Consider the following 26,622-nt stretch of genomic DNA (forward strand, 5'->3'; position numbering starts at 1 on the left):
CAGGGCCAGTTCTGTGTGGGTTTGGGATCATTTTATGGGATTGGAGGGGATTTTAATGGATTTAAATAGGAATTTAGTAGGACTTTAATGGGATGTAATGGGGTTTAATAGGAATTTAATGGGATTTAATGGGATTTTAATGGGATTTTATGGACTTTTAATGGAATTTGATGGGATTGTAATGGAATTGTATGGGATTTTAATGAGATGTCATGGGATTTTAATGGAATTTAATAGTATTTTATTGGATTTTAATGGTGTTTAATGGGAATGGAGTGGAATTTAATGGGATTTTTATGGGATTTTAATGGGATTTGATGGGGGTTTCCCCCAGTCCACAGCATTGCCCCAGTCCACAGCTCCCTCCCACCTCAATTTGGGGGTCCCATCCCCCTCTTTCCCGCCGCTCTCCCGCCCCTTCCCCATCGTTCCCCCAGTCCCCAATCCCCTCCCCCGTGCTTGGTTTTGGGGGTTCCAGGCCCCTCCTGCTCCCTTTGGGGGTCCCGACCCCCCTTGGGTTGAATTTGGGGCCCCCCCGCCCCCCTTCTCCCCGCGCCCCCCGCTCCCCCCGCGGCCGGGGGGGCTCCCAGCGCCCCCAGTGCCACCAGTGCGGCCCCAGCTGCCCCCGCACGCCCCATCCCCATCGCCGGGGTCACCGCCCCCCGCCCCAAATTCCGCTCCTGGACACTGAGAGCCATCAGCGACAAACGCTCTGATTGGCTGGGAATGGCCCCGCGCAGTCTCTGATTGGCCAGCGCTGGGAGAGGCGCTGGGTTCTGCCCGGCACGCGATGAGTCACAGCCGAGCCGGGCGCTGATTCGCTGGAAATCGCCGGGCGGGGCCAGTGCGCCGAGTTTCTGCCCGGCAACGGGATCGTCATCAGCGCCCCGCGCTCTGATTGGCCAGGATCTGTTTCGGGCTGGGGACGGGAGGAACTGGGCACCCCCAGGAGCCCCTCGGGTTTGGGGCTTTCGATCCCCCCTCGGCCCTCGGGGCGGCCCTGGGGCCCCCCCAACACCCCCAAAATGGGGAGGGTCCGCGGGGCCCTTTGGAACCCCCAGAAATGGGCGGGGAGCGGCAGGAGCCGCCCCAAAAAGGGATGGAAGGGTCCGGGCCGGGAATGGGGGAGGCTCTGGGGATGGCTCCGGCCCGGATCGGGGCGGGCTGGGATTGAGGGAGGCTCCGTTCAGCGGCCGGGGAGGGGCTGGGCCTGGGGAGGGCTCCGGGATTGTGGGGATGGGGCCATTCCGGGACTGCGGCGGGGCCTCTCCCTGGGGTTGGGGTCCGGCATTGGCTCAGGGACCCTCCCCGTTCCTGTTCCGCTTCCCGATCCCGTTCCCGATCCCGATCCCGCCGCTGGCTCCAGGGAATGTCCCTGATCTCAACCCCGACCCCAAACCCGAGGTGAGGCCGAACATTGGGGTCAAACACCCCAAATCCTGGGGTCAACTCCCCCGGACCCCAAATCCTGGGGTTCAAACACTGGGGGGGGCCAAACACCCCCAGACCCAAACTCTGGGATCTCAACCTCCCCCCCCCCCCGCCCCCCAGCCCGAACCCCAAATTTTAGGCCTTAAACCCCCCAAATCCCAGATCCTGGGGTGTCAAACACTCTGCAATTTGCAAATGTTGGGGTTAAATCCCCCTGACCCCAAATCCTGGGGTTTGAAACATCTGGGGTGTCCAACCGCCCTGATCCCAAATTTTGGGGCTCAAACCCCTTTGATCCCCAAATCCTCGGGACAAAAGCTCTTAAACCCCAAATCCTGGGAACAAAAACCCCCAAATCCCAAACCCAGGGGTGTCAAACGTCCCCAATTCCCAAAGTTTGGCGTCAAAAATCCCCAAACCCTGAGGTGTCAACATCCCCTAAACCCCAAATTTTAGGATCAAACCCCCCAATTCCCAAAGTTTGGGGTCAAACACCCCCAAACCCTGAATTTTAGTATCACCCACCCCCGGTCCCAAAATTTGGGGTTATTTGGGGTTTATTTGGGGCAGCTCCAGGTGCAATGTCTGCAGAGAGACCCTGGGTACAATGCTGGGAAAAACCCCAATAACCCCTCAGGAACCCCAAAACCCCTGGGGGCTGGGAAAGGGGATTTGGGGTGAAAGAAGAAGGATTTGGAATGCACAAAGAAGGATTTGGGATGGAGAGAGGGGATTTGGGTGGGAAACTGGGTCCCTTTTTGGCGCAGGAGATCTTCCTGGCGCTGCTCTGGGTGATGCTGAAGCCCTGCAGGGCCTCGCGGGCGGCGCCCGCCTGCACCTCGGGCTCCAACTGCACCCAGGCGATGTCGCGGGGCCCGGGCACCAGGGCAGCTCCTGAACCCCGGGAACCTGGGCTGGGAACGGGGCCAGGAGAGCCCCAGACACCCGGGAGTGTTCCCCAGACACCCAGGAGTGTTCCCCAGAAACCCGGGAATGTTCCCCAGACACCCGGGAGTGTTCCCCAGACACCCGGGAATGTTCCCCAGAAACCTGGGAATATTCCCCGCCAAAAATCCAGAAATGTTCCCCCCCAAATGGAGAAATGTTCCCCAAAAAATCCAGAAATGTTTTCAAAAGAACGCCTGAAACATTCCCCCAAAAATCCAGAAGCATTCCCATAGAAATCCAGAAATGTTCCTCCAAAAATCCTGAAACATTCCCAAAACATGAGGAACCTTCCCCAGAAAATCCAGAAACATTCCTCCCCAAACTATACAAAACCAACCCCATTCTCCATGCAGAAACATTCCAAAAAACTCCAGAAACATTCCCAGAAATCCAGAAATCACTCCCCAAAAAAATCCAGAAGACCCTCGCAAAAAATTCAGAAAATTCTCCCTAAAAAATCCAGAAATTTCCACCAAAATTCAAGAAATTTCCTCCCTAAAATATCCAGAATTTCCTCCCCCCCAAACCCTGGTCTTTCCCAAAAATGCAGACATTCCCCCAAAATCCCGATCCTTTCCCCAGACAATCCAGCCCCAAGCCCCCCTCACCCCTCTCGCCCCCCAAGCCCCAGAATCCCCCAATGCCCAAAGGGCCCGGAATGCCCGGAATGCCCGGGATGCCAGGATTGCCCCAGATCTCCCTGGGTGCAGAGCATGGGGAGCAGCAGCTCCTTGGGCTCCTCAGGGAGCGGGGCAGGAACAGGATGTGCTTCGGGGCTCTGCCCACAGCTGGGGAAACGGGAGAAAAACCCCAACAGCAGCAACAAATCTGCCCCAAACCTGCCCCAAGCAGGCCCCAAATCTGCCCAAAGTCACTCTGGATACACACCAAACCATCTGCCCAAAATCCCACCAAAATCCTCCATGCTTTGACCCAGGGCTGTCTCATCAGTTTTAAGTCTTTTTCACTGTTCCAAGAAATGATATCTCAGCTTGGTGGGAAGCCTCCTCTAAACTGATGGCATTGTGACATCTACTCTCAGCAATCAGATGCAGCCCCAATGATTATTACAGAACCACTCCCACAGTTTGCTGGGTTTAAAGCATCTCTGTGCTGAGGGGATTTTGGAGGAGACAGCTCTTGCATGGTTCATTAGTCTGTCACCCCCAGACCTTTACTCCTCAGCGCTGTTCTCAAGAGCCTTGTTTTCAATGACGTTCAGGGAATTCTCTCCCACTTAGAGCTTGGGTGGGAGCCAGGCCTTGGCTCTGCCTGGACGGGAATTTGCCAACAGACCCAGATGTTTTCTGCATCAAAACCGGATTTGAGTTGCTTTGGCTTGGCCATCTGACCCTCTAGACATGACAGTTGAACTCTTTTTAAAGGCAGCTTGGGAATTATTATCTGGAAATAATGATCCAAGTCCCCCCTGAATCGAGGTTTGTCAGCTGTTTGCAGACTCTGGGATGATGGTACATTATTGCAGAGATTGCTATTTACCTCATTCCACCTACGTTGTTAGCTTTGTCTGCTATTTGAAATGTTCCTGATTGTTGTATCCAAATTATTCCCAATTGCTGTAAGTTTCTTGTCCACTGCATGTATTATTTTACTGTGATGTTGCTTCATACTCATAACAAAAGACATGCATCTCATTCTTAAAAAACAAAAAAGAAGAGGAATGAACGCCTTAAGAACGTTCAAATAATGCAATATGTACATGAGACATTTGGACAAGGAATCATTTTGAATAATGCAATATTTACATTAGGAATTTGGAAACAAGATCATCCCATCTAAATCCCAATGGAGTGTACCACAGTGCAGCCTGATTGATTCATTCCCTTCAGGAGAAGATGTGCCTGTGTTTCATCAGCAGCAGCTCAAAGCAGTCACCTGTTCATTCCATCAGATCCTGATCAGCTCTGAAGAAATGAGGCCCAGTGCAGAGAGAAATAACCTCATCACCTTGCAGCCTTTGTGGCCAGAGCAGGAGCAGGAGGAGGCCTGGCCAGACACGGCTGTGTCTGGGCACTGACAGAGGCAATTTGCCAGCAAAAGCCTCCTGGCATCCTCATGGTACAGAGCTCCTACGAACCTTCTCCAGTTATTCCCTGTTCCAGCTGCCAGGGGACATTCAGTGGTGTCAAAGATCAACATTTCCAGCTCAAAGACTTTCTCACACTTCTCAACTCATTGGAAACAATGGTCATTTCTTTCCATTTCCCCAAGAGACATTGGACATTATTCTTTTGTCTTCTCATGCTGCAAAACCCTGTGTCGATGACTTGATGGAATTTGGTAAGTTTTGTTGATTGTAAGTGGTCTTTTATCTCTCTTATCCCATATCTAACAGATAACCAGTGATAACCTTGATGAGATAATGCCCTGACAAGAGTGAGCTGTTTCAGCATCAGAACATAGGAGCCTTTTTTAAATGAACGAGAAGGGGGAGATGTCACAGGCAGGTGGGATAATGATAAAAGAAAGGCCTTATGAAATCAGGCCTTGTTCTGCCACATTAACAGCTGGCCTGCCATCTCTTCTGAGTGCAGCTAAGCAGTTACAAGTTCCCATGGGAAGCTCTTGTGAGAATGAGACTTTGTGAACAATCTGTTCTGAGGGTGAAAAACAAATGCACCTGCAACAACAAGGGATTTGTCCATGAGAATCAGTGCAGAGAACAGGTAAACAATACAACAGAGAGATTTGATGCACAAGTAAAATCTATTTTATTAACCAATATTAGAATAACCTGCAAGAAATCTATGAACTAACTAAAGTTGCACACGGGGTCGGTCAAACTGTGTAAAATGAGTTGTGTGAATAAAGAGTAAAGAGTTCTTCTCCAGCTCAGCTGTGTCCTCTGGGATTTGAGTTCCCCCCTTCTTTGGGGCTTTGGGTTCCCCCTTCTTTGAGGCTTTGGTTTTCTTCTTCTCTGGGATTTTGGTTTCCTTCTTCTCTGGGGCCTTGGCTTCCTTCTTCTGTGGTTGTTTGCTTTTCCCCTTCTCTGGTTTTGGGGGTTGCTTCCCCACAGAGACACCCTTCTTTTCCTTCTTCTGCCTCTCTTCCTCCTTCCCCCTCTCTCCCTCCTCTAAGGCTTTTGCCTCCTCCTCAAGCTTTTGAGCCGGCTGCTTCAGCTCCCTTGTGCAGACAAAACAGAAGCCATGGCTGAGAGTCCCCACCAGAAACTTGGGCTCCCCAGTCCTGGCTGGCCCTGCACTTCATTCCTTGACCCTGAGGCCATTCCCGTGAATTCTCCTCAAGCCACAGGGGCTGGGAACATCCCAAGGGAGGGCATTGGTGGAAGGGGACCTCCAAGCCCAGCCAAACCTCAGCTTTGCCATCAGAGGCTCTTGACTGTGCCAGCTCCCTCTGAAGGCACAGCCAGACCCCTCCAGGCCCTGCCCAAGGCTGATCCAGCAGCTCTCTGTGCTGCTGCCTGAAAACGCCCTTTGTCTCTTGGCTTCCCAGTTTAGAGCAGAGCACAGATTGCTGACAGCTGCTCATCTCCCCTACAATTCTTACTCAGCTCATTCAGCCCCCTTCCCCCTGGGCATGGCTGAAGCATGATTTTAAAGAGTTCAGATTTCAGCTGAGGCTTAGAAGCAATTCCCACTGATCAGGATGTAAGTTAGACAGGCAGACCATAGGTTAATGATTGTGAGATGCTTAAGCTGGAGCTGATTGTTCTATTGTTTACCATTAGGAGCTTCTTTCCAGAAGGAAGTGGAGTCAGTGAAGTGTTATAAGAACATCTTGAAACCAGGAGAACAATGGTTTAGCACCTGGGCTTGATGTCAATCAGTCACTAAGCAGGGGACCTTGGATGGTGCCAGAGGGTCACAGAGACCTGATGAAGACATTCCTGACTTCATCCCTTAAGACCACGGACCCAATTCGAGACCATGGACCCAATTCAAGGGAGGAATTGCACAGGTGTGAAGGACCAATGAGCTCATTTGAATACAGAGCAGGGATGGGAGGTACTGGGCCTGTGCAGATGTGTTGTATGTAAGATCTTGGGCAATAAAGAGAGGGCAAAGAACCTTGGGCAGCGCGGTCGCGCCTTTTAGGGACGGCTCTGGTGCCGCCTGCCGGTGTTAATAAACACAGCACTGTCTAACTCTAATTAGTTAGAGAGTCTCTGCCCGTGATCTTGGGCTTTAACGACCCATAGCCTGCTCCTTCATGAGAACAATGCTATCAGTCAGAAAGCAGAGGCTGCAGGAACTCCTCTCCTGCAAGGCAGGCTCTTGTCAGGCAGATTTCCTGCTGGAGCCCAGCTGGGACCAAGCAAACCAGTGCTGGCTGCCACGGAAACCATTGGAAGCAGCCTGGTCCCTCTCCTCCCCATGAAACCAACTCCAGCCTGGCCTGAAGAAGTCCTGATGCACAGGCTGGCTTGGAGCACCTCCACTCCCAGCTCCAGCCTGGGCCTGTGTGTCCTGAGCTGGGCTGCCTTGCTGGAGCTGAGCTTCTCCTGTGCTTGCCCACGGCTGCAGCTGCAGGGGAGCCTAAAGGACAGGAGCTTTTCTGGCTGCTGTCCCAGCATAAGGAGAGCCCTGGCACATCAGCAGTGCAAGGGCTTCATCTGGGGCAGGAGCAGGGCCCAAAGCAAGGTTTGCTCTGTGCCCCACGCCTGCCCATAGCACAATCCCAGTGCTTTGGTGAAGAAGGGAGATGATGGAGAAGATGCCACTCAACACCATGGACTTGCAGACCCCTCTAGAGGCAGTGCCAAGGCAAGCCCCGAGCCCAGCTCCCTGCAGGCAGCAGCTGAGCCAGGAGGGCTCAGCACTCAGATAGAGAAGAAGATGTTGTGTCTCAACAGGAGAAGGTCCTTCCTCTCTTGGCAGCCAGGGAGCTCAGAGTGGCCATGCCTGTGTTGCTGCTGCCTTTGCTGTGTGGCACCTCTGAGCTCAGAGTCCTTGGAGCAGGGGAGCCCTGCAGGGACAATAACCCATGGCAGAGCAGGAGCCCATGGAAGGCTGACTCACCTGTCCCTGAGAGGGGCCTGGGAGCCACAGTTGATCTCGGGGGGCTCAGGGAGGAGCTGACACGTGAGGCCTCCCCGGGCACCAGCCCCTCGTAGCTGGGGCCTCCCTCCACGTGGCACAGCTCCGAGACACTGCAGGTGCTGCTGAGGTGGCCAGAGAAGGTGGAGGAGACCTGCTGGCCCTCTCCTGGCTGCAGCACACCTGGCAGGGGCAGGATACTGAAAGCCTGGGTGGAAGACAGGAGAGATTGAGGTGCTGAGCATGGAAATGGATGCAGAAGAGCATCTTGGAGCAAAGGGCAGCTGCACCCAGAGGGGCCTATTCCCCAAACACTGCCAGAATCACCCTCACCTCATCCTGCATCCATGCCACTGACCAGGGCAGGGACCATGGGCAAAATCTTCTCCCACACTCACAGGCCAATGCATTAATTAGTACATGACATGAAAGGGAACTGGGATGTCTCCTGGCAGAAGAAATTCTCTCTGATGCACAATTTGCCTTTAAAAAGTTTAAAAGCTTCCTGCTTTTAGAAAAGGAGGAGACTCAGAGTGAGAGCTCCTGGAGCTGAGGGAAGGAGTCCAGCCCAGCTCATCTGACTCCTGAGGCTCTTGCCCTCTCTCTCTGATTTAAATGCTGCTTTCTCAAGGCGCTGCAGCAAAAGCTCCTGCCAAAATTTCCTGTGGAGCACCTGAGGAGTTCCAGGGGGAGCAGTGCCCTGCACACGTGCTGCACAGCGTCCTTGGGCAGCCCTGCAATGTGTCCTGCAGGGCCTCTCCAACAAGCAGCTGCTCCAGCAGCCCTTTGTGATGGGCCTGCAGGGATGGGAGGCCCCTCTGTGGCCAGTGCTGAGGGCCCCCAGCGGCACTGGCAGCTCCAGCCCTGCTGGCCACGCTGACAATGGGCAGGGAGACAGATTCCCTCCTGCCTTCTCCGCTCCCAGGGGAGCATGCGCCACGTCCAGGGAGCACCTGAACCCCTCCGAGCCTCGTGGCAGGTGAGGGTGCTCAGGAGTTGGTGCTGGCACCTGGAAAACAAGCCATTTTCTGTGCTGGGAGGCAGAGACAGCCACTTTGCAAAGTCTCCCTTTGTCAGACAGCTCCAGGGCCAGCAGGGCAGCAGCAGCTCTGGGGGAAAGCAGAGCCCTGCAAACAGGGAGTCTGGCTGCCTTGGGAAGAGGCTCCATGGAGATCAGGATCATCCCAGCTGGCTCTGGGAGGGAAGCTGGAGATCTGACCAGGATGATGCAGGGAAAAGCCTCATCTTACACTGGGAAGGAAACAAGGCACAAAATCCCACACTCAGCACAGGCCTGTAGGATCTGAGTCAGCTTCTCCAAGGAAAACTCTCCTGTTTCTCCCTCCCCCTCAGCCCATGTCCAGCCACTGGCCCTGCTGCCCAGCCCACTGTCAGGGCACAGCACAGCAGGGCAGCAAAAAGGGAGCTCAGCATGAGCAGGACTTGGTGCTGGCAGGCTGGGCAGGAACACAAGCACGGCATGGACAAGAAAATCCACCTCTGCTCCTGAAGAGTGGGGAAAATCCTGCACTTCTTTCAGGGCTGCGACTGGCTCCTCCACATTTCTGACCTTGAAATGCCTCCATTGAGATGCCAAGGAACCCAAACTGCTTCTCTTCCCCTTTGGTGGGTGGGGTTTGACTTTAGGAGGGTAAAGCTCATCTCTGGAAAATAAGATAACCATGAACAGGGACCTGCAGTGGGAGGGAGGGACACCTGCACCAGCAGGAGCTGTTTGTGCCTCCCATCCCTCCTGTCCTTCTCCGCAGCAGCCTGTGCCTGTTTTCCCTGGCAGAATCCCTGTCCCTGTGCACCCTGCCAGGAGCAGCTGCACACAAAAAATCCAGGGGGGTCTGTGTGGGATTTTTTGGGATTTTTGGGGGGGATCTCACCTGTTTTTTGTTTTATTTTTGGGGGTTTCTCCTGGATTTTTTGAAGTGGGTTTGGGATTTATTTGGGGTTTTCTTTGGGGGGGTCTCACCTGGATTTTTTGGGGGGGGGTCTCACTTGTTTTCTTCAGGAAAAAAAAATCTTTGGGATTTTTGGGGGGGTCTCACTGGGATTTTCGGGGGGGGGGGTCTCACCTGAATTTTTAAAAATTTTTTTGCTGAGGTGTCTCACCTGGACTTCGGGTTTTTGGGGATTTTTTGGGGAGGATCTCACCCGAATTTTTTGGCATTTTTTGGGGGAATCTCACCCAGATTGTTTGAGATTTTTCAGGGGGGTCTGACTGGGATTTTTTGGGATTTTGAGGGGTCTCCCCTGGATTTTTTGGGATATTTTTGGGGTGTCTCACCAGTTTTTGGGGGATATTTTGGGGTCTCAGCAGCCGCAGCTCTGCCGGGCGGGGGCCAGAGCCCTCCGGGGCTGCCGGGGCTGCCGGAGCGACGCGTCCCCGTATTGGATCCCCGAGCCACCCGCTCGGGACCCAGCTCATCCCCGAACACGCCGGTGACAGCGCTGGGGCCGTGAGTGCCCAGGGCCTGCACTGCCACCACAGCTGGGATCTCTGCTGAGCTCTGGGGCTGCACAATCCCACAGGGCTTGGGGCTGGAGTCGAGCACAGCAGAGTCCTCCTTGCGTTTCTGGCAGGGACAGAATGAAATGCAGCTTCAGAGGCACCTCTGGAGAAACTTTAGACTCCTTAACATGCACCGCAACAGCAACTTACACACACGTTTACAACTGCCCAGGACAAAGGTAAAAGGCACAAACAAGATGCAAGAATTGTAGGCTTAGCACTCCCAGGGGATCCTGCAAGGAGGCTGCCAGCACAGGCACTGGTGTCTGTGGATGCAGCAGCTTTTCACAACCCTCTCAGATCTCCCACAAGAAAAGCCCTGAAGACCAGAACATCAACTGTTTCCTCAGGAGCTTCAACTGCCTCCTAAAGTTTACATTCGGGTAGGATCCTGTTCTCAGCAGATCTTTAAGGCTGAATAGAAACCAGCAAGGTCTTATCCAAACCCTTTTTTCCCCTAATAATCTCCTCAGTAATATTTGACAGGAGGAGGTGGATGTGATGCCAAACCTGGGGAATGAGCCCGTAGCAGCCAGGAAGGTGGCTGGGATTCCTCATGAGGATCTTCCTCTCCTAGGGCACCTTCAGGTGGCACTCATCGTACAGCAGCACTTGGGGGGACACTTGGAGCTCAGGAACGAGACATCTGGGCAGAGAGATGACCCCAGGGCAATCAGAGATCCTGAGAGAATGGAGAACGTTTCCCCCCAGAGATTGTGCAATGGAGCAGAACACATTGGTCACTGTCCAATGCACATTGAACAGCCCTACAGGGATAAATTGCCTTCTACCTCTGCCCACTCCAACACGTCTTGTCAAGGAGGCCCAAACCCTGAGAGGCAGCACCCAGAGGCTGCCCAGTGCCCCAGGCAGAGCCCTTTGCCCCACAGCTGCCTCAGCCCCTCCTGTACCCCAGAAGGCTTGCAAGGACTCCTGGAACAGTCCCAGTGAGCCACGAGCTCTGGGGGAGCCTTCCCAACAAGGATCAGGGCTCCCCAAGGCTCGAGGAACACACAACCCCAGTGTCTCAGTACAAATGACTCCCTTCTCTGCCATGGTGCTGCTGCCCTGCCTGAGAACTCAGCTCTTTGCCCCAGCCCTGGAGGGCACGAGACAGCAGCTGCCCCACAGAGGGGCTGATCAGCCCCTGCCAGGCCCTGCAGCTCCCTGGCTCCTCCACTGCACAGCTCCAGGCCCTGCCTGGCCCCAGCTCCACCTGCTTTACAGAATGGCAGCCCAGGCACTGCCTGCATGGCTCTGCCTGCGACAGGGAACAGCCCCAGGGAGCTGCATCCCTCTGGGCATCACACTGACACCCACAGCAGCACAGCAGCATGGAATTCTGCTGCAGCAACAACGACTTTTGGGCTCAGCTCTGACAACATTAAAGCTCAAAATGGGAAGCAGAGGGAAGGAGAAAATCTGGAGCTGACCTGCCACACCAAGGGCTGCTTTCCCCTCGTCAGACCTTGCCCTCCCCACTCTTGCTGGGAGCCACTTCCCCCCTGCCATGGGCCCTCATGGACAGAGCCAGACCCTGACTCTCAGCAGCTGCTTGGTGTGGCCCAAACCCGTGCACGGTGCTCACCACCAGCACAACTCCACCTCTTGCAGGAAGAAGGAGAGGAGGCCCTCGGGAAATTTGTTCCCCCTCACGCACCAAAGCCCAGGCCAATCAATGATATCATTGCTGGTGCCTTTAGAAGAGGGCCCAGGCCCGTGCTGGCTGTGAGCAGGGGTGCTTTTCACCACAGGCTGCTGCCCAAGCACTGCTGTTCTCATGTCCAGCTGGCACAACATGAGGGCATCCAGCAGCACTTCTCCTTGGCAGCTGCAGCCAGCAAAGCCTGGGCAAGGCAGTGCCTGGGGGAGCCAGGCAAGGGCTGGGACCTGGCTGTGATGATCAGGGTTGCCCCTCCCTTGCCAACGCCCTCCAGGTGCACCAGCATTCTCTGGTAGAACTCCATCGCCGTGTTGGAGCACGGGGTCACCTGGTGGGAGAGAAGAACAGTCAATTCTTCCTTACAAAAGCTCCTTACCCACGTGTGATATCCTCCAGTTCCTGAGGGAGGATTTGGCCTTAATTCTTCTGCTGCTCCATGTGCAGAGCACAGTCTGAGAGTAACAAAAGCCTTCTGGCAATACCAGATTTCTTAAACACCCCTTGCTATCAGGGCACAGGTCAGCTACATTAAAACATTAGACTACAGCTCTATGCACCAGTGCATTCAAATTAAGGGGCCAATTTCTCATCTGACTACAATGACATCTGTGCAGAGGAAATCTGACTTGAACACAATGAGTTCAGCTTCACAGCAGGAACCAGCTCATCTTGCTGTTCATTCAAATCAGCCTGGCCATTTTCTTCTTGATCATCTTCATGGTCCTCCACAGCTCCTTCAAGTCTTTGCATGTCCTCTTGAAGCGAAGCCTTCTCTGCTCCATTTCCATCCTGCGCCTTCTGGCCTCTTCTTCAGCTCTCCGGGCCGCTGCTCTCTGCTTCATGGCCGCCCTTGTGCGCCTGAGGCAGAGGAAGAAAGGCAGGAAGAGCAGCTCAGCAGCAGCCCAGTAGGGCCCCTGCTGCACGGCTGCCCAGAGCAGGGGTCCCCAGGCAGGCTCGGGTGGCTCTGGGGTAGCCTGCTCCAGGCCCTCTTTGCCCAGCTCTGCATCCTCATCCCAACTGATCACCACGGGCCGTGGGAAGTGGAAGAGGAGCAGCACCAGCAGGGCAGGGACTGATTTGGACACCATGGTCTGCAGGAGGAGAGAGACAATTTGTGTTGCTTTGCACAAGAGTTGCAAACCCGTGTGTTATTAGGGAATGGCTGCTCCTGCTGTGCCAGAGCGCTTGAGCAGGGCTGAGAATCTGGTGTCAAAGTGCATTCATGTGCTCCATTGTCATGGTTTGACACTGGCACAATGCCAGTGCCCTCATGAAGATACCCTCTCCCTGGTAGCTGCTGTGAGATATGACCAGGAATAAGCAAAGCATGCTCCTACTTAGGGAAGAAAGAAAACAAAACTTTATTAACTACACTACAACTACAGATAAAAAGGAACACACACACAGGGAAAATGAAAACCTTACAAATACATTTCCTCCTCCCCCCACCAAATTTCCAATACAATACAGCTATTCCCCAAATCACCAACTCTTAGTCCGGCACCACCTTTTAGACAATCAATCCTCAGTTCATCAAGAGGAGAGGAGTCCTTCTTGTACCATTGGCTTCCCCTGGAAACACACCTGAAGCCTCGTGTGTTTCCATGTCACTCGTGGCACCGCCCGGAGTACATCTGCCGTCGTGACCTCTTCCTTTCATGTCCAGTGCTCTCACCACTGAACATGGACCAGAGCTGCTCCTAGGGTTGTCTTTTTAAGGATGCTTTGTCCCGATCCAAAAAGGGCACAGTCTCTCCTTTGGGACACCTGTCCCCCCCATATTTCACCCCCTGGGGCCGAGGGGCACCAACACTGAACCCTCTTGGTCCTGAGGCATTGCCTCCCCCTGGATGCAGTCTCTGTGTCACAAGGAACATGGTTCTGTCCATGGCTGTACAAAAAGAGTCCAGCAAAAGCCACTCCATCATCTCTTCCCACTAAGATTCTTCTCTATTCTTCCAACATCTCTCACTTGCCCAGACCTCTCTCACACTTGCCCATTTCCTTCTTCATCTTTCACTCTATGTCTCTTCTAGGAAAGGTCAATGTTCTGTAAAGTTCTCATTCTCCAAAAAGGGGTTAAAAGCTCCTACAAGCGGCCGGCTGCACCCCCCCCTCTTCTCCGTCCCAGCCGTGCTGCCGGCACAGGCCCATGTTTATCAAGGTTCAAGGTCACAGTCCCAGGCACCGGCTCTCTCTCTCTCTCTCTCTGTCTCCCGGGGGGGCTGCCCGATGGCTCCCGGTGTCTCTCTCTCTCTCTTCCACCCTTCCAGCCCCGGGCTCAGGCCTACCTCTCCCGGCCACATGGCTTTTCCCCTCCCCCTGCCCAGCCAGCAGCTGGGCCGGGGCAGAGACCCGAACTCTTTCCCCACGGAAACCCAAGAGGGCCCTCCCAGGGGAGAGCTCTGCTTTTAACCCCGTGTTCTCAGAGGCGTGTCCATATCCCAATGGCCAGGTTAAATGCCAATATTAAAGCCTGAATATCCATTGGCCAAAAACACAGCATCCCAAAAAACACATTTCCTGTCAAACCACCACAGGGCTTTTGGGGGGAGATTTATTGAAAATTTAGTGAGTTTTTTAAAATTTTGGTGAGTTCCACTGGGATGTTTGAAGATTCCCTGGGGTTTTTTAGGGTTTTCTTGTAATTTTTGGGGATTTGTGGGGTTTTAGTGGAATTTTAGGGGGGCTTTGGGGCATTCCCTGGGTGTGGGGAAGGGCTGAGAGGCACCAAAATCTCCTTAAAAGCCCCAAAAGTCCCAATAAAACCCACTAAATCCTTTGAAATCTCTCAAAATCCCATTAGAACACTCTAGAATCCCAATAAAAGCCCATAAAATTCTTTGGAATGCCAAAAACCCCAAAACTCCTGATTAAACTCCGCAAATCCCCCAAAGATGTCCCCAAATCTAGAAAAAGTCCCACAAAATCTCCCCCAAGATGCAAAGAAATCCTGGCAACACCCAAAACCCCCCAAATACCACCAAAAATCCCCAAAACCCCAAATCCCCAATTAATCCCTCTGAATGCCACCACAATTCCAAAAAAATGCCCCAAAATCTCCTAAAAATCCCAATAAAACCCCAGGAATTTCTGAGAATCCCAAAAAATCCCAACAAAATCCCAGTAAAAGCCACAAAATTCAAAAAGAGCCACAAAAAAATTCAATAAACCCCCAACCACCCCCAGAAAACTCCCCCTCAAAATGCCAAGAAAATCCCCCAAAATCCAAACCCCCCAAATCCACAAAACCAGCCACTCCCAGTCAATCCCAGTGTGATTCCAGTCACTCTCAATGAGATCCCAGTGTAACCCAGCATGGACTCAGCTGCTCTCACTGGGATCCCAGTGTGATCCCAGTTGCTCCCAGCATAATTCCAGCTGTTCCCAGTTCCTCCCATGATGATCCCAGTTGCCCCAAGAATAGTCCCAGTCCCTCCCAGCAGGGTCCCAGTCGTGCCCAGTTGCCTCCAGGGCAGATTCAGTTTCCCCCAGCATCGTCCCAGTTGCTCCCAGCATGATCCCAGCTGTTCCCAGGGTGGTTCCAGTGCCCCCAGGATGGTTAGAGACACTCCCAGTATGTTTCAGTTACCTCAGAATGATCCCAGTCTTGCCCAGTTCCTCCCAGTTTCCTCTGGCATCATCCCAGTTTCCATCTGTTGCTCAAAGGGTGGCCCCAGTTGCTCCCAGGATGATCCCAGTTGCCCCAGTTGTAGTCTCAGTCCTCTCAGCATGGTTCCAGAACCTTCCAGCCGATCCCAGTTGCTCCCAGTGGGTCACATTTTCCTCCCAACATGGGCCCAGTAGCTCCCAGTAAGCCCCAGTCAGGTTCCATTCACACCCAGTATAATCCCAGTATGAGTGTAGCCACTCCCAGTATGATCCCAGTCCCTTGCAGTCTAATCCCAGTTGCTCCCAGTCACTCCCAGTCTGATGCCAGTGCCCCCAGTGTGATCCCAGTTGCTCCCAGCATGGGCCCAGCTGTTCCCAGTGTGCTTCCATCACTCCCCTATGGTTACAGACACTCCCAGGATGGTCCCAGTTGGACCCAGTTGCCCCTGCTCTAGTCCCAGTCACTCCCCAGATGATCCCAGTCCCTCCCAGCATGGTCCCACTCACTCCCAGTTGCCCCCAGTGTGGTCCCAGTTCTCCCCAGCATGGTCCCAGTTGTTCCCAGTGTGGTTCCAGTCCCCCCAGGATGGTTCCAGACACTCCCAGTATATCCCAGTTGCCCCCAGCATGTCTGCAGTCATTTCCAGGCACTGCCAGTGGCCCCAGTAAGGTGTCAGTTCTCCCACTATGATCCCCCAGTCATGCCCATTATATCCCAGTTGCCCCCAGCAGGCATCCAGTCCTTCCCAGTTGCTCCAGTTTGCTTGCAGCATCATCCCAGTTTCCCTCAGTTGCTCCCAGTAGCCCAAAGTGTGATCCCAGTCGCTCCCTTTCAACCCCAATATGATCCCAGTAAGCTCCAGTTTGATCCCAGTCCCATGCCAGCCCTCCCAGTGTGGTCCCAGTATAATCCCAGTTGCTTCCAGTCTCTCCCAGTATGGTCCCAGCTGCCTCCAGTGTGGCTCCAGTTGCTTCCTAGATCAGCCCAGTCAGTCCCAGTATGATGCCATTTGCTGCCAGCGTGCTCCCAGTTGCTCCCAGTCAGGCCCAGTCTGGGGGATGATGTGCAGGGTGTGCTCCCAGTCCCTCTCAGATCCTCCCAGTACTAGTCCAGTCCCTCCCAGTATGATCCAAATAGGAGCCCAGTGTGCTCCCAGTCCCTGCCAGTATGAACCAGTTGTGCTCCACATGGTTCCAGTTGCTCTCTTTCACCCTCACTTTTGTTCCAGTCACTCCCAGTATCTCCCAGTGTAGCCCAGTCCCCTCCAGCATCTTTCCAGTTCCTTCCAGTATGATCCCATTTGCTCCCAAGCACTCCCAGTCAGCCTCAGTGTAGTGGCACTCACTGCCAGAATGATCCCAGTCAGCTCCAGCCTGATCCCAGTTCACCCCAGTATAAGCCCAGCAGTTTCCAGTCACCCCCAGCGGGCTCCCAGTCACTCCCAGTTGCTCCTGGCATGATCCCAGTTGTTCACAGCTGTTCCCAGTCACCCTCAGCATAATCCCAGTCACTCCCAGTATATCCCATTTGCCCATAACATGGTGTTAACTGCCCCCCCCCGAAGGCTCCTACTCACTCCCAGCATGATCCCAGTATGATCCCAGTATCCATCAGTGTGATCACAATCTGCCCTGGTATGGCAGTATAATCCCAGTACGATGTCAGTACAAAGCCAGTACAGTCCCAGTCACTCCCAGTACGATCCCAGTCTGATGTCAGTACAAAGCCAGTACAGTCCCAGTCGCTCCCAGTACAATCCCAGTCTGATGTCAGTACAAAGCCAGTACAGCCCCAGTCACTCCCAGTACGATCCCAGTGCAGCCCAGTCCCTGGCAGTGCTGCCACTGCTGGGATCCCCCAGGCCTGTGTGCGTTCCCCCCTGGCGGATGTGCCGAGAGGAGCCCCAAGGGCTGGCAGGGGCCAGGCAGGGTCCCCAGCAAGGCCCAGTTTGGATGTGCAGCCCCCAGTTTGCCCAGTTTGCCTCTCCTTTGGCCCGGGCCGGGTTCCCCCCGCCCGCAGCGGCTGGGAGCAGCCGAGAGCCCCGCGCTGCCCATGCCGACCTGGCCCGGCTCCATCGCCGCTGCTGCCGCGGGCTGCGAGGGCTGCGGGAACGGGGCACCGAGGGTGTGGCTGCTGCTGAGGGAGGAGGAGGAGGGAGGGAAGGGCAGGGATGGAGGAGGAGGAGGAGGCGGGGTAAGGGGGGAGGAGGGGGAAAGGGAGGCGGGATGGAAGGGGAGGGATGAAGGCGGAGAGCGAGCAGCGATGGAAGGAGGAGAAGGAGGTGGGGTTAGGGAGGAGGAGGAGGAGAAGGGATGGAAGGGGAGGGATGGAAGTTGAGAAGCCGGTGGGGATAACAGAGGGGGGATGGAAGAGGACGATGGGAGGAAGAGGAAGAGGAGGGACAAGGGCGGATCAAGGCTGAGCTGAGGGAACCATGCGTTCCAGCCCTGCCTGAATTCGCAGCCCCCACCTGTGGGATCATCGCCCCCCCCCCATGGCGCAGGTGAGCAGGGACGGGGAGCCCCGCCCGGATATCCCGGGGGGTCCCTGGGTTGGGTTTTTGGGGGATGTTTGGAGAATGAAGAAGTCCAAGGCTGAGCGGAAAAGGCCCCTCGGGGGGACATCGGGGGGTGGCGGTGGCGGCTGCCGGCAGAGGCAGCCTGGAGGAGCAGAGCCCTGTGTGCCCCAGGAGGCCAAAGTGGGGAGGCCAGAGAGGGGGGGAGCCGCCATTGGCGGGAGCCTCAAGAGCCTGGAGAGGGGCAGGGGGGACTCCTTGGAGCCGCTGCAGCGCAGAGCAGAGAATGAGGGGAGAAGGGAGCCCGGGAGCCCAAAGAGCCCCGGCATCCCGAAATGGGGAGAGCCAAGAGGGGGCAGTGCGTCCCCGGGTGTGCCCTGGGGGGATCTCGTTGCCCTTGCCTGTGGCAGGGAGGCAAATCCCATGCTGTCCTTGTCCTTCCTCGCCCAGAGCAGGAGCTGAGCATGGAGAGCAGGGAGGACAAATGCCCGCGGCAGAACCTGGTGGCAGAGGCCGTTTTGAGCGGCTCCACGGCGCAGGAAGCCAACGGGGAGGAAAAGGCCCGGAGATGCCGCACGAGGAGGGGCTGCAAACACAGATGGCGGGGATGTGAGGGGGAAAGAGCCAGCCTGGGCCGGGAAGGCGGCTGGAGATGGAGGCAGAGCTCGGAGCTGGTGCTCCATGAGCAGCTCCATGATGGGGAGAAGCCCCACACGTGCGTGGAGTGTGGGAAGAGCTTCAGGTGGAACTGCCACCTGATCAGGCACCAGAGGATCCACACTGGGGAACGGCCCTACGAGTGTGGGGAGTGTGGGAAGAGCTTCAGAGATAGCTCCAGCCTGATCAGCCACCAGAGGTCCCACACAGGGGAGAGACCCTATGAGTGTTCCGAGTGTGGGAAGAGGTTTCAGACCAGCTCCAGTCTCTTCCAGCACTATCGGATTCACACAGAGGAGAGGCCCTTCCAATGCCCCGACTGCGGGAAGGGATTCAAGTACAACGGCAACCTCGTCACCCACCGGCGCATCCACACTGGGGAGAGGCCCTACGAGTGTGATAAATGCAGGAAGAGGTTTCAGACCAGCTCTGATCTCCTCCGGCACTATCGGAGTCACACAGAGGAGAGGCCCTTCCAATGCCCCGACTGTGGGAAGGGATTCAAGTACAACTCCGACCTTGTCAAGCACCAGCGCATCCACAATGGGGAGAGGCCCTATGAGTGTGATAAATGCAGGAAGAGGTTTCTGACCAGCTCCCATCTCCTCCAGCACTATCGGATTCACACAGAGGAGAGGCCCTTCCAATGCCCCAACTGCAGGAAGGGATTCAGGCAGAACTCCACCCTCATCAGGCACCGGCGCATCCACACAGGGGAGAGGCCCTACGAGTGTCCCCAGTGTGGGAAGAGCTTCTCACAGAGCTCTCACTTGACCCAACACCAACGGAGGCACCGGTAATGGAAGCCCTGCAAGTGCCCTGAGTGCAGTAAGAGTTTCGTGCGCTGCTGCAGCTCCATCCCCCACTGGAGGAGGCACTTTGGGCACAGCCCTGGTCACTCACATTCCCTGTGATCCATGTTGGGAACACGCCTGGCTGTTTGTCCTTTGGTTTGGCTTTCATTTTTGCTCTTCTCAATATCTTTGCACTCCAAAAACCAAGAGGGAATGATCTGTCACCTCAAAACCACTCAAATCGCACTGAAAACAACTAAATTTTTAGCCATAAATGCTCAATCCCACTTCAAATTGCTTGTTCCTTCCTCAAAATACTCAATCCCAGGCCAAACTCACTCCATTCCACAGCTGTCAAGTTGAGATGGAGTTGGAAGGAGATTGGGAGAAGTGGGATCTCAATTTGGAGCAATGGGATGGGGATTGTGTGTGCCTGGGTGTGTGGGATGTATTTGATAGCAAATAAAACTTTCAGAGTTACTGATTTCTGTCCCGTTCATTTTCAGTCAGTTCTGTTTGCAGAGTGCCACCTTCTCAGGTGATTAAATTCCTATAAAAGTCCCAGTTTTAAATCATCTAACCCAAACAGTCCAAAAACCAATATCCAAGTAAAGCCACTCACCTGTAATTAAATTTTTAAAAAATATTTTAATTGTTTTTGAATATCTAAGGTGTTGCAGTGTGTCGCCATTTCCTGTCTCACCTATCCCATCCCCCTCGAGGATGCCAACCTTTCCCTCCCCCCCTATGCCCTCCTGCCTGGCACCTTCCAGCAAGGTGTTGAGTGATTGGCAGATGCTCCCCCAGGTCTGGGCTCATTGGTTTGTCCTAGCGTCCACATCCCCTGACCCTTCCCCTGCTCACACCTGGTTGGCCCTCACCTGTCCGTCCCCTCCTCCTGTCCCCGGGGCTTAAAAAGGACACGAGACCATGTGGTCGGGGTCTCTGCCGTGGGTCTGTCTCTGCCTGTCTGGCTGGAGCTGATACCACATTCAGAAATCTACCATGCTACAATAAACTCTGGATCTAAGCTCCATGGCTCCACCCGCTCCTTTTCTCTTCACCGTCTGAACCTTTTCCACCAAAGGTAAACTGAGTTCCTATTTTGCCTGGACTTGTTCTGAGCGCCCAGCTGCAGCACCTAGCCAGCCAAAGGCATCTCTGGGGTGAAAAACGCCACAGCTGCCGCCTTTGGTCCAGCAGCAAAGCCAGACGAAGCCAGGCAGGACCCACCCCGAAACATTTGGGGCTTAATATTTAATATAGTGGCGCCCAACGTGGGGCTGCATGGACCTGCAGCCCCAAAAGGAATCTCAGAACCTTGGAAAAGCATTACAGCAGCTTTGCTTCCACTGGAAAGAGTTGTGGTTGCACAGTTCTCCAGAAGAGACTTTGGGCCTGTTCCCACAAGAAGCCTCGAGGAACGCATTGCGCCTTTGGAAAAACAGCTCCTTTCTGGTGAGCGAATTTTCCCGGGGAGAATAGGGGTCCTATTCAAGTGAAGAGACCAGCCTGCCTGACTTTGCCAGGAACTGCTTCGATTTCAGTAAGTATTTCTGCTCCTTTGGGGGGTAGTACCTCAAAAACCCGTCTTTGCCGTGAGACGAGTTCCCTTTTAAAAACCCGTCTTTGCCGTGAGACGAGTTCCTTTTTGCGCTTTGCATTTAGGCTGCGCAGCCCTGCGGTGATAAGGTAGTTCTCTGTAAAGCTTTAACTCTGCGGCGTGTTCTCGCCGCTTTTGGAATTGGTGCCAGCTCGGAAGAGCAGGACGGCCCTGCCTACCCCTCCCCCCGGCTCGGCAGCGTGCTCGGCTCTCGGTGCTTGGGGGGTGCTGCGTTCCCGGGGCGGGGGAGGCTTTGTCTCTGTCTCCACGCGGCGCGGGGCGGCCCCGGTTCCGGCTCACCACGTGGCACGGGGGGGGGCTCTCTCTCTCTCTCTCTCTCTCGGCGCGGGGGGGCTGCATTCCCGCGGGGCGGGTCCCGACTCCCTGCTGCTCCTGCCCGCGGCAATTTTAAAAGCAGTGTATACAGCTGCATTGTGAAAGCTTTCGTCTGTAATCGCCTTTTAACCGTAGTTTGTTTTTTTTTTAAATCGGTAGCTGATTTTGGTTTTGTATTCAGTCGGCGGGAATTTGTTCTGTGCCATTTACATCTAACATGGGCTCGAAATTAAGCACAGCACAAAAAGGAGTGTATTATCATATTATTGGAATTTTAGTTAATGCAAACGTAAAGTTCTCAAAAGGAAAATTGAAACAGTTTGTAAGGTGGCTTTTTCTGCACTTCCCACAAACTTCTCCTGAGGAAATCCACAATCTTCAATTTTGGGATAAAGTAGGACATGAATTGATAACCTTGGGACAGTCTAGGAATACGTCCTCAGCTAAATTTGTGTTCTGGAGCTTACAAATTTGGACTGCTTTACTCAAACAAAGGGAATTGGAGAAAAAGCCAAATGTTAAGCCATGTACCTCTGCTCTCCCTGTTTCCCCCCCTTCCAGCCCTGAACCTCTTACCCCAAAACTTGGTATTTTAAACAGAGCAAACCCTGCTCACACGCTGGGAAGTCGACTCCCAGTGCAAGGTAAAATGCCTGAGTCCCCTTGTCCACAAGGCCCTGGCCAGGTCTCGTGGAAAACTTCCCAAAACCCCGTTTCCCCCGCTCTAAATCCCAGAGCTCGTGTAAGCTTTTCGGAGAGCAGTGATCCCCAAAATGGCCCCCAGTGCCTAGGGGCTCCCCAAGATGGAGGATGCCACATGGCACCCTCCCAGACCTGGTCATCTTCTTCCCAAGATCCCCTTGAGCATCCCAAAATTCCTTCCCCATCCCCCTCTCCTCCTGTTCCTCGTGACACCTTCCCTCCCCCTCCCCTACCTGCTGTACCCTCAGCTCCGCCCCTCTACTCCTCCCAGGGGGTGTCTGCTGAAGTGACGTCACCAGGTGTCTCCGCCCCCTGTTCCCACGGTATCCCCGCCCCTTGCCTTCCCCCTGACTCTGCCCCCTCCCCGGGTTCCCTCAGTGGGGGCACACCCACTGCATGTCCCCAAACCTGTTTCTGTGCTCCCGTTGCTTCCAATGCAAGGGATACAGGGCAAGAAGCTGCAGACCCAATACAGGGTCCCACTTTGTCATTCGCCCCTGTTTCATATCAGCCTGCAGCCCAAGGGGGAGCAGCTCAAACTGCTAAATGGAGCTCTTTTGGACGTCAATTGATTAAAGAGATCTGTAAATCCCACAAAGAATATGGCCCACACAGTCCATACTTCCGTGGCCTTTTAAATTCTGAATTGAGCAGGACTGTAGTCTTCCCGCATGATTTAAAACAGCTTTTCTCATGCCTCATGACATCTACAGAATTCAAATTATGGGAAGTAGCATGGAAACAACTGCTAAAAGAAGCTCTCCCAAGCTTGCGTGCTGATCCAAACACAGCAAAAGATGCTAATGGGATGCCAATTACCATTGAGCATCTCTTCAGTGTAGGTCAGTGGTCTTCCCCCTCGATCCAAGCAACTGTAATCCCTGTAGAAACACTGGAGAAGGTAAAAGAAGCTGCTGAAAAAGCATTCTTTTCCCTCCAACCTGAAGGGCCTTTTGAGCCCTACAGTAAGTTCAAGCAGCTGCCATCCGAGTCTTTTCTGAAATTTGTCGAAAGGTTAACTAGAGCCATTGAAACCCAAGTCAAAAAAGAGAATGCAAGGGAAGAAGTTTTAGAGGAAATGGCATTTACAAATGCAAATGAACAGTGTCGAGCCGCAATTTTGAGCCTTCCTGTAGAACCCTCCCCTACACTAAAAGATATGCTTCTAGTTTGTAACAGGAAAGTGCCTCTGATGAGTGTGGCTGAAGACACCAGACCAAGGCTGCTGCCAAGACCACCTCAGTGCGTCACCGTTGCCAGCCCTGCGCCCATTCCCTCAGCACAGCAGCACCCTGGGCAGCAGCGACGACCAGCAATGGTGGACCCCACAAAGCCATGCCTGCTTTGCCACAACCTTGGGCATTGGAGTAACCAGTGCCCCCTGAAAGGGCAATTTGACGAGTTTAGAAATGGCATGGGAGGGAAATTGCAAACACTCCCAGGGGGTCAACAACAACAAAAAAACTGAACAGGGAGCGCCGGCCTGCCAGGCGTGCAGACACAAAAAGGGCAGGCCAAGGGAATAAGGGAACCAAAACAAACCAAGCGCGCGGTAATGTTACTGTTTCTGTAAGTGAAGCAGATGCTTCAATGACCACGTCTGCTGGTCCACTGTTAAAGATGCAAAGAGATAACCCTTGTTATAATTTAAATGAACCTATGTTAACCACGTCTTCTGTCAATGAGCCTTTCAGGTTGCAGCTGACAGAATCACTCCACCTGAAAGACACGGATTGGCATTTTGTCTCTGTCAACCCAGAACAGAAGGGTACTTGGCACCATATTCGCTGTAAGTACATCGTCATTGGGGACACCAAACACACACCACGTGAGATTGAAATTGCTCCAGGAATGACAGCATCAGATCCTGAGCAATTTGTTCTTGGGCTGCACTGTTTCCACCCACCCCTGTTTCTTCCCAAAGGACAAATTGTTGCCCAAGCTATCCCTGTGCTGTTTTTGCCTGAAGGCACCAAAAAACAAGGGCCCACAGTCGCCCAGGTCCAAGTTATTGGGAGAGACAAACCCAAATTATGGTGTAATGTCAGTGGGGGTGGGGAGTCAAAACACATTGAGATGCTTGTAGACACGGGTGCAGACTGCACAGTGATCCCAGTACAGGACTGGCCAGCACATTGGCCTTTGCAAAACATTGCTAGTCACGTTCAAGGTGTAGGAGGTCTGCAATTGGCAAAACAATCCAAAAGCATCATCCAAATCGAGGGACCAACTGGACAATTAGCGAATATCCATCCATTTGTGTTAGATTATTCAGAACCTTTGTTAGGGAGAGATTTAATGACCTAGTGGGATGTCACAATTGATATTCCAGACTCCCCACAAGATTTTTGTACAGCAGTCATTGAACAACAGCGCCACACCCAAAAACTCAAGTGGAAAAAAGACACACCAGTTGAGGTGAAACAGTGGCCGCTCAGTAAACAAAAAATAAGGGCGCTTGAGGAGCTGGTGGAAGAGCAGTTGAAAAAGGGTCACATTGTGGAGACCACGTCCCCGTGGAACTCTCCAGTGTTTGTAATTCAGAAAGCTGACAAAAAGAGATGGCGGCTCCTGCATGACCTCCGACAAATTAATAATGTCATTGAAGATATGGGCTCTCCCCAACCTGGTATGCCATCCCCAACAATGCTTCCCCAGGATTGGAAATTAGCTGTTATTGATATAAAAGATTGCTTTTTCCATATTCCCCTACACCCTGACGATGCACCGCGTTTCGCATTCTCGGTCCCCACCATCAACATGGAAGCCCCTATGAAAAGGTGCCATTGGACAGTTCTCCCTCAGGGCCTGAAGGTTTCCCCAGCGATCTGCCAGTGGTATGTCTCTTCCCTGCTTTCCCCAGTGCGTGCAGCCGCAGAAAAGGCCATCATCTATCATTATATGGATGATATCCTTGTGTGTGCCCCCAATGATGATTTACTCACACATGCGCTTGACCTAATGATCGATGCATTGATTGTTGCAGGGTTCGAGCTCCAGGAAAAGAAAATTCAAAAGATGCCACCTTGGAAATATTTGGGCCTAGAAATTGGAAATAGGACCATTGTTCCTCAAAAACTAGAAATCAATCCAAGGATCAAAACCCTTGCGGATGTCCACAAGTTGTGTGGGTCTTTGAATTGGGTAAGACCATGGCTCGGTCTGACTAATGAAGACCTTGCCCCTCTTTTCAATTTATTGAAAGGGGGAGAGGACCCCAGTGCTCCTAGGTCTATTACCCCAGAGGCACGGAAAGCTCTAGAAAAGGTTCAGATTGCAATGTCCACAAGACAGGCCCACCGATGCCGGCCTGACCTGCCATTCAAATTTATCATCTTAGGTAAGTCGCCACACCTCCATGGAATCATTTTCCAGTGGGAGGAAAAACAAACTCCTAAGGTAAAGGGCACACCTAAAAAGGGCCAGGACAAGAGGGACCCTCTCTTGATCATAGAATGGGTTTTCCTCAGTCACAAAAGGTCCAAGAGAATGACAAAGCCTCAGGAGCTGGTAGCAGAACTGATCCGGAAAGCAAGAACCCGGATCAGGGAGTTAGCAGGATGTGACTTTGAGTGCATTCACATTCCAATTGAGTTAAAATCGGGTCAAAATTCTATGCAAATATTGGAACAATTGTTTCGAGAAAATGAAGTGTTGCAGTTTGCTCTGGATTCCTACTCAGGACAAATTTCTGTCCACCGGCCTGCCCACAAAATGTTCCAACAAGATGTTCAATTTATTCTGAAATTGAGAAGTGCTCTGAGTAGGAGACCTTTAAAAAAGGCTCTGACTGTCTTTACAGATGCGTCTGGGAGGTCCCACAAGTCCATTATGACTTGGAAGGATCCTCAAACCCAGCAGTGGGAGACGGACATTGCTGAGGTGGAAGGTTCACCTCAGGTTGCTGAATTGGCTGCTGTTGTTAGGGCTTTTGAAAGGTTCTCAGAACCATTCAATCTGATAACGGATTCCGCATATGTGGCAGGAGTAGTGTCCAGGGCAGATCAAGCAATACTGCAAGAAGTGTCTAACATCACACTTTTTGAATTGCTCTCAAAACTTGTAAAGTTAGTCACTCACCGAGAGCAACCATTTTATGTGATGCACGTCAGGTCACACACCGACCTGCCAGGGTTTATCGCTGAAGGCAACAGAAGGGCAGATACTCTTGCGGCACCTGCAGTGATGGCCACTCTTCCAAATGTTTTTGAACAGGCAAAAATCAGCCACCAGCTTTTCCACCAAAATGCACCTGGCCTAGTTCGTCAGTTTCACATCACTCGAGAACAGGCCAAAGCGATTGTGGCCACATGCCCAAATTGCCAACAACATGCACTCCCTACAGTGAGTACGGGAGCAAACCCTAGGGGGTTGAACAGTTGTGAACTGTGGCAAACAGATGTAACACACATACAGTCGTTTGGACAGCAGAAATACGTTCACGTTAGTGTAGATACCTTTTCTGGAGCGGTCTATGCCTCTGCCCACACAGGAGAATCATCTATCAATGCCATTAAGCACCTCTTACAGGCTTTTTCTTTCATGGGCATCCCCAAGGAATTGAAAACTGACAATGGGCCTGCCTATAAATCCAAGGATTTCGGGAGCTTCCTGCAGCAATGGGGAGTAAAGCACAAAACTGGCATCCCCTACTCCCCTACAGGTCAAGCCATTGTAGAAAGGACTCACTGCAATATTAAAAGACTCCTGGACCAGCAGCAACAGGTTCTGAAGTTGGAACCCCCCCACATCCGATTGTCCAGGGCGCTGTTCACGATAAATTTTCTGAATTGTTCCTTTGATAGCCTGAACCCGCCCATC

General features: G+C 53.2%; 2 protein-coding genes and 1 pseudogene across 2 annotated transcripts in view; 2 read left to right on the plus strand and 1 right to left on the minus strand.

Annotated features, from left to right (window-relative positions):
* The window catches only part of LOC139603897 (zinc finger protein 436-like), a 450,855-nt pseudogene that overhangs the window by 204,253 nt on the left and 219,980 nt on the right, over nucleotides 1–26,622 (minus strand).
* Nucleotides 17,428–26,622, plus strand: part of LOC139603880 (zinc finger protein 436-like) — a 249,248-nt gene continuing 240,053 nt past the window's right edge. The window contains exon 1 of the mRNA XM_071454886.1: nucleotides 17,428–17,697. The gene's annotated coding sequence lies outside the window, so the exon portion shown is untranslated. The remainder of the gene's footprint in view (nucleotides 17,698–26,622) is intronic.
* LOC139603868 (zinc finger protein 850-like) overlaps nucleotides 18,114–26,622 on the plus strand; it is an 81,780-nt gene continuing 73,271 nt past the window's right edge. The window contains exon 1 of the mRNA XM_071454873.1: nucleotides 18,114–19,128. Within this exon, the coding sequence (XP_071310974.1) occupies nucleotides 18,174–19,128 (955 nt within the window). The 5' untranslated portion in view covers nucleotides 18,114–18,173. The remainder of the gene's footprint in view (nucleotides 19,129–26,622) is intronic.

The sequence above is a fragment of the Agelaius tricolor genome, unplaced genomic scaffold (genome assembly GCF_023055355.1).
Source record: "Agelaius tricolor isolate 1412-34295 unplaced genomic scaffold, bAgeTri1.0.p SCAF_42, whole genome shotgun sequence".
NCBI classification, from domain to species: domain Eukaryota; kingdom Metazoa; phylum Chordata; class Aves; order Passeriformes; family Icteridae; genus Agelaius; species Agelaius tricolor.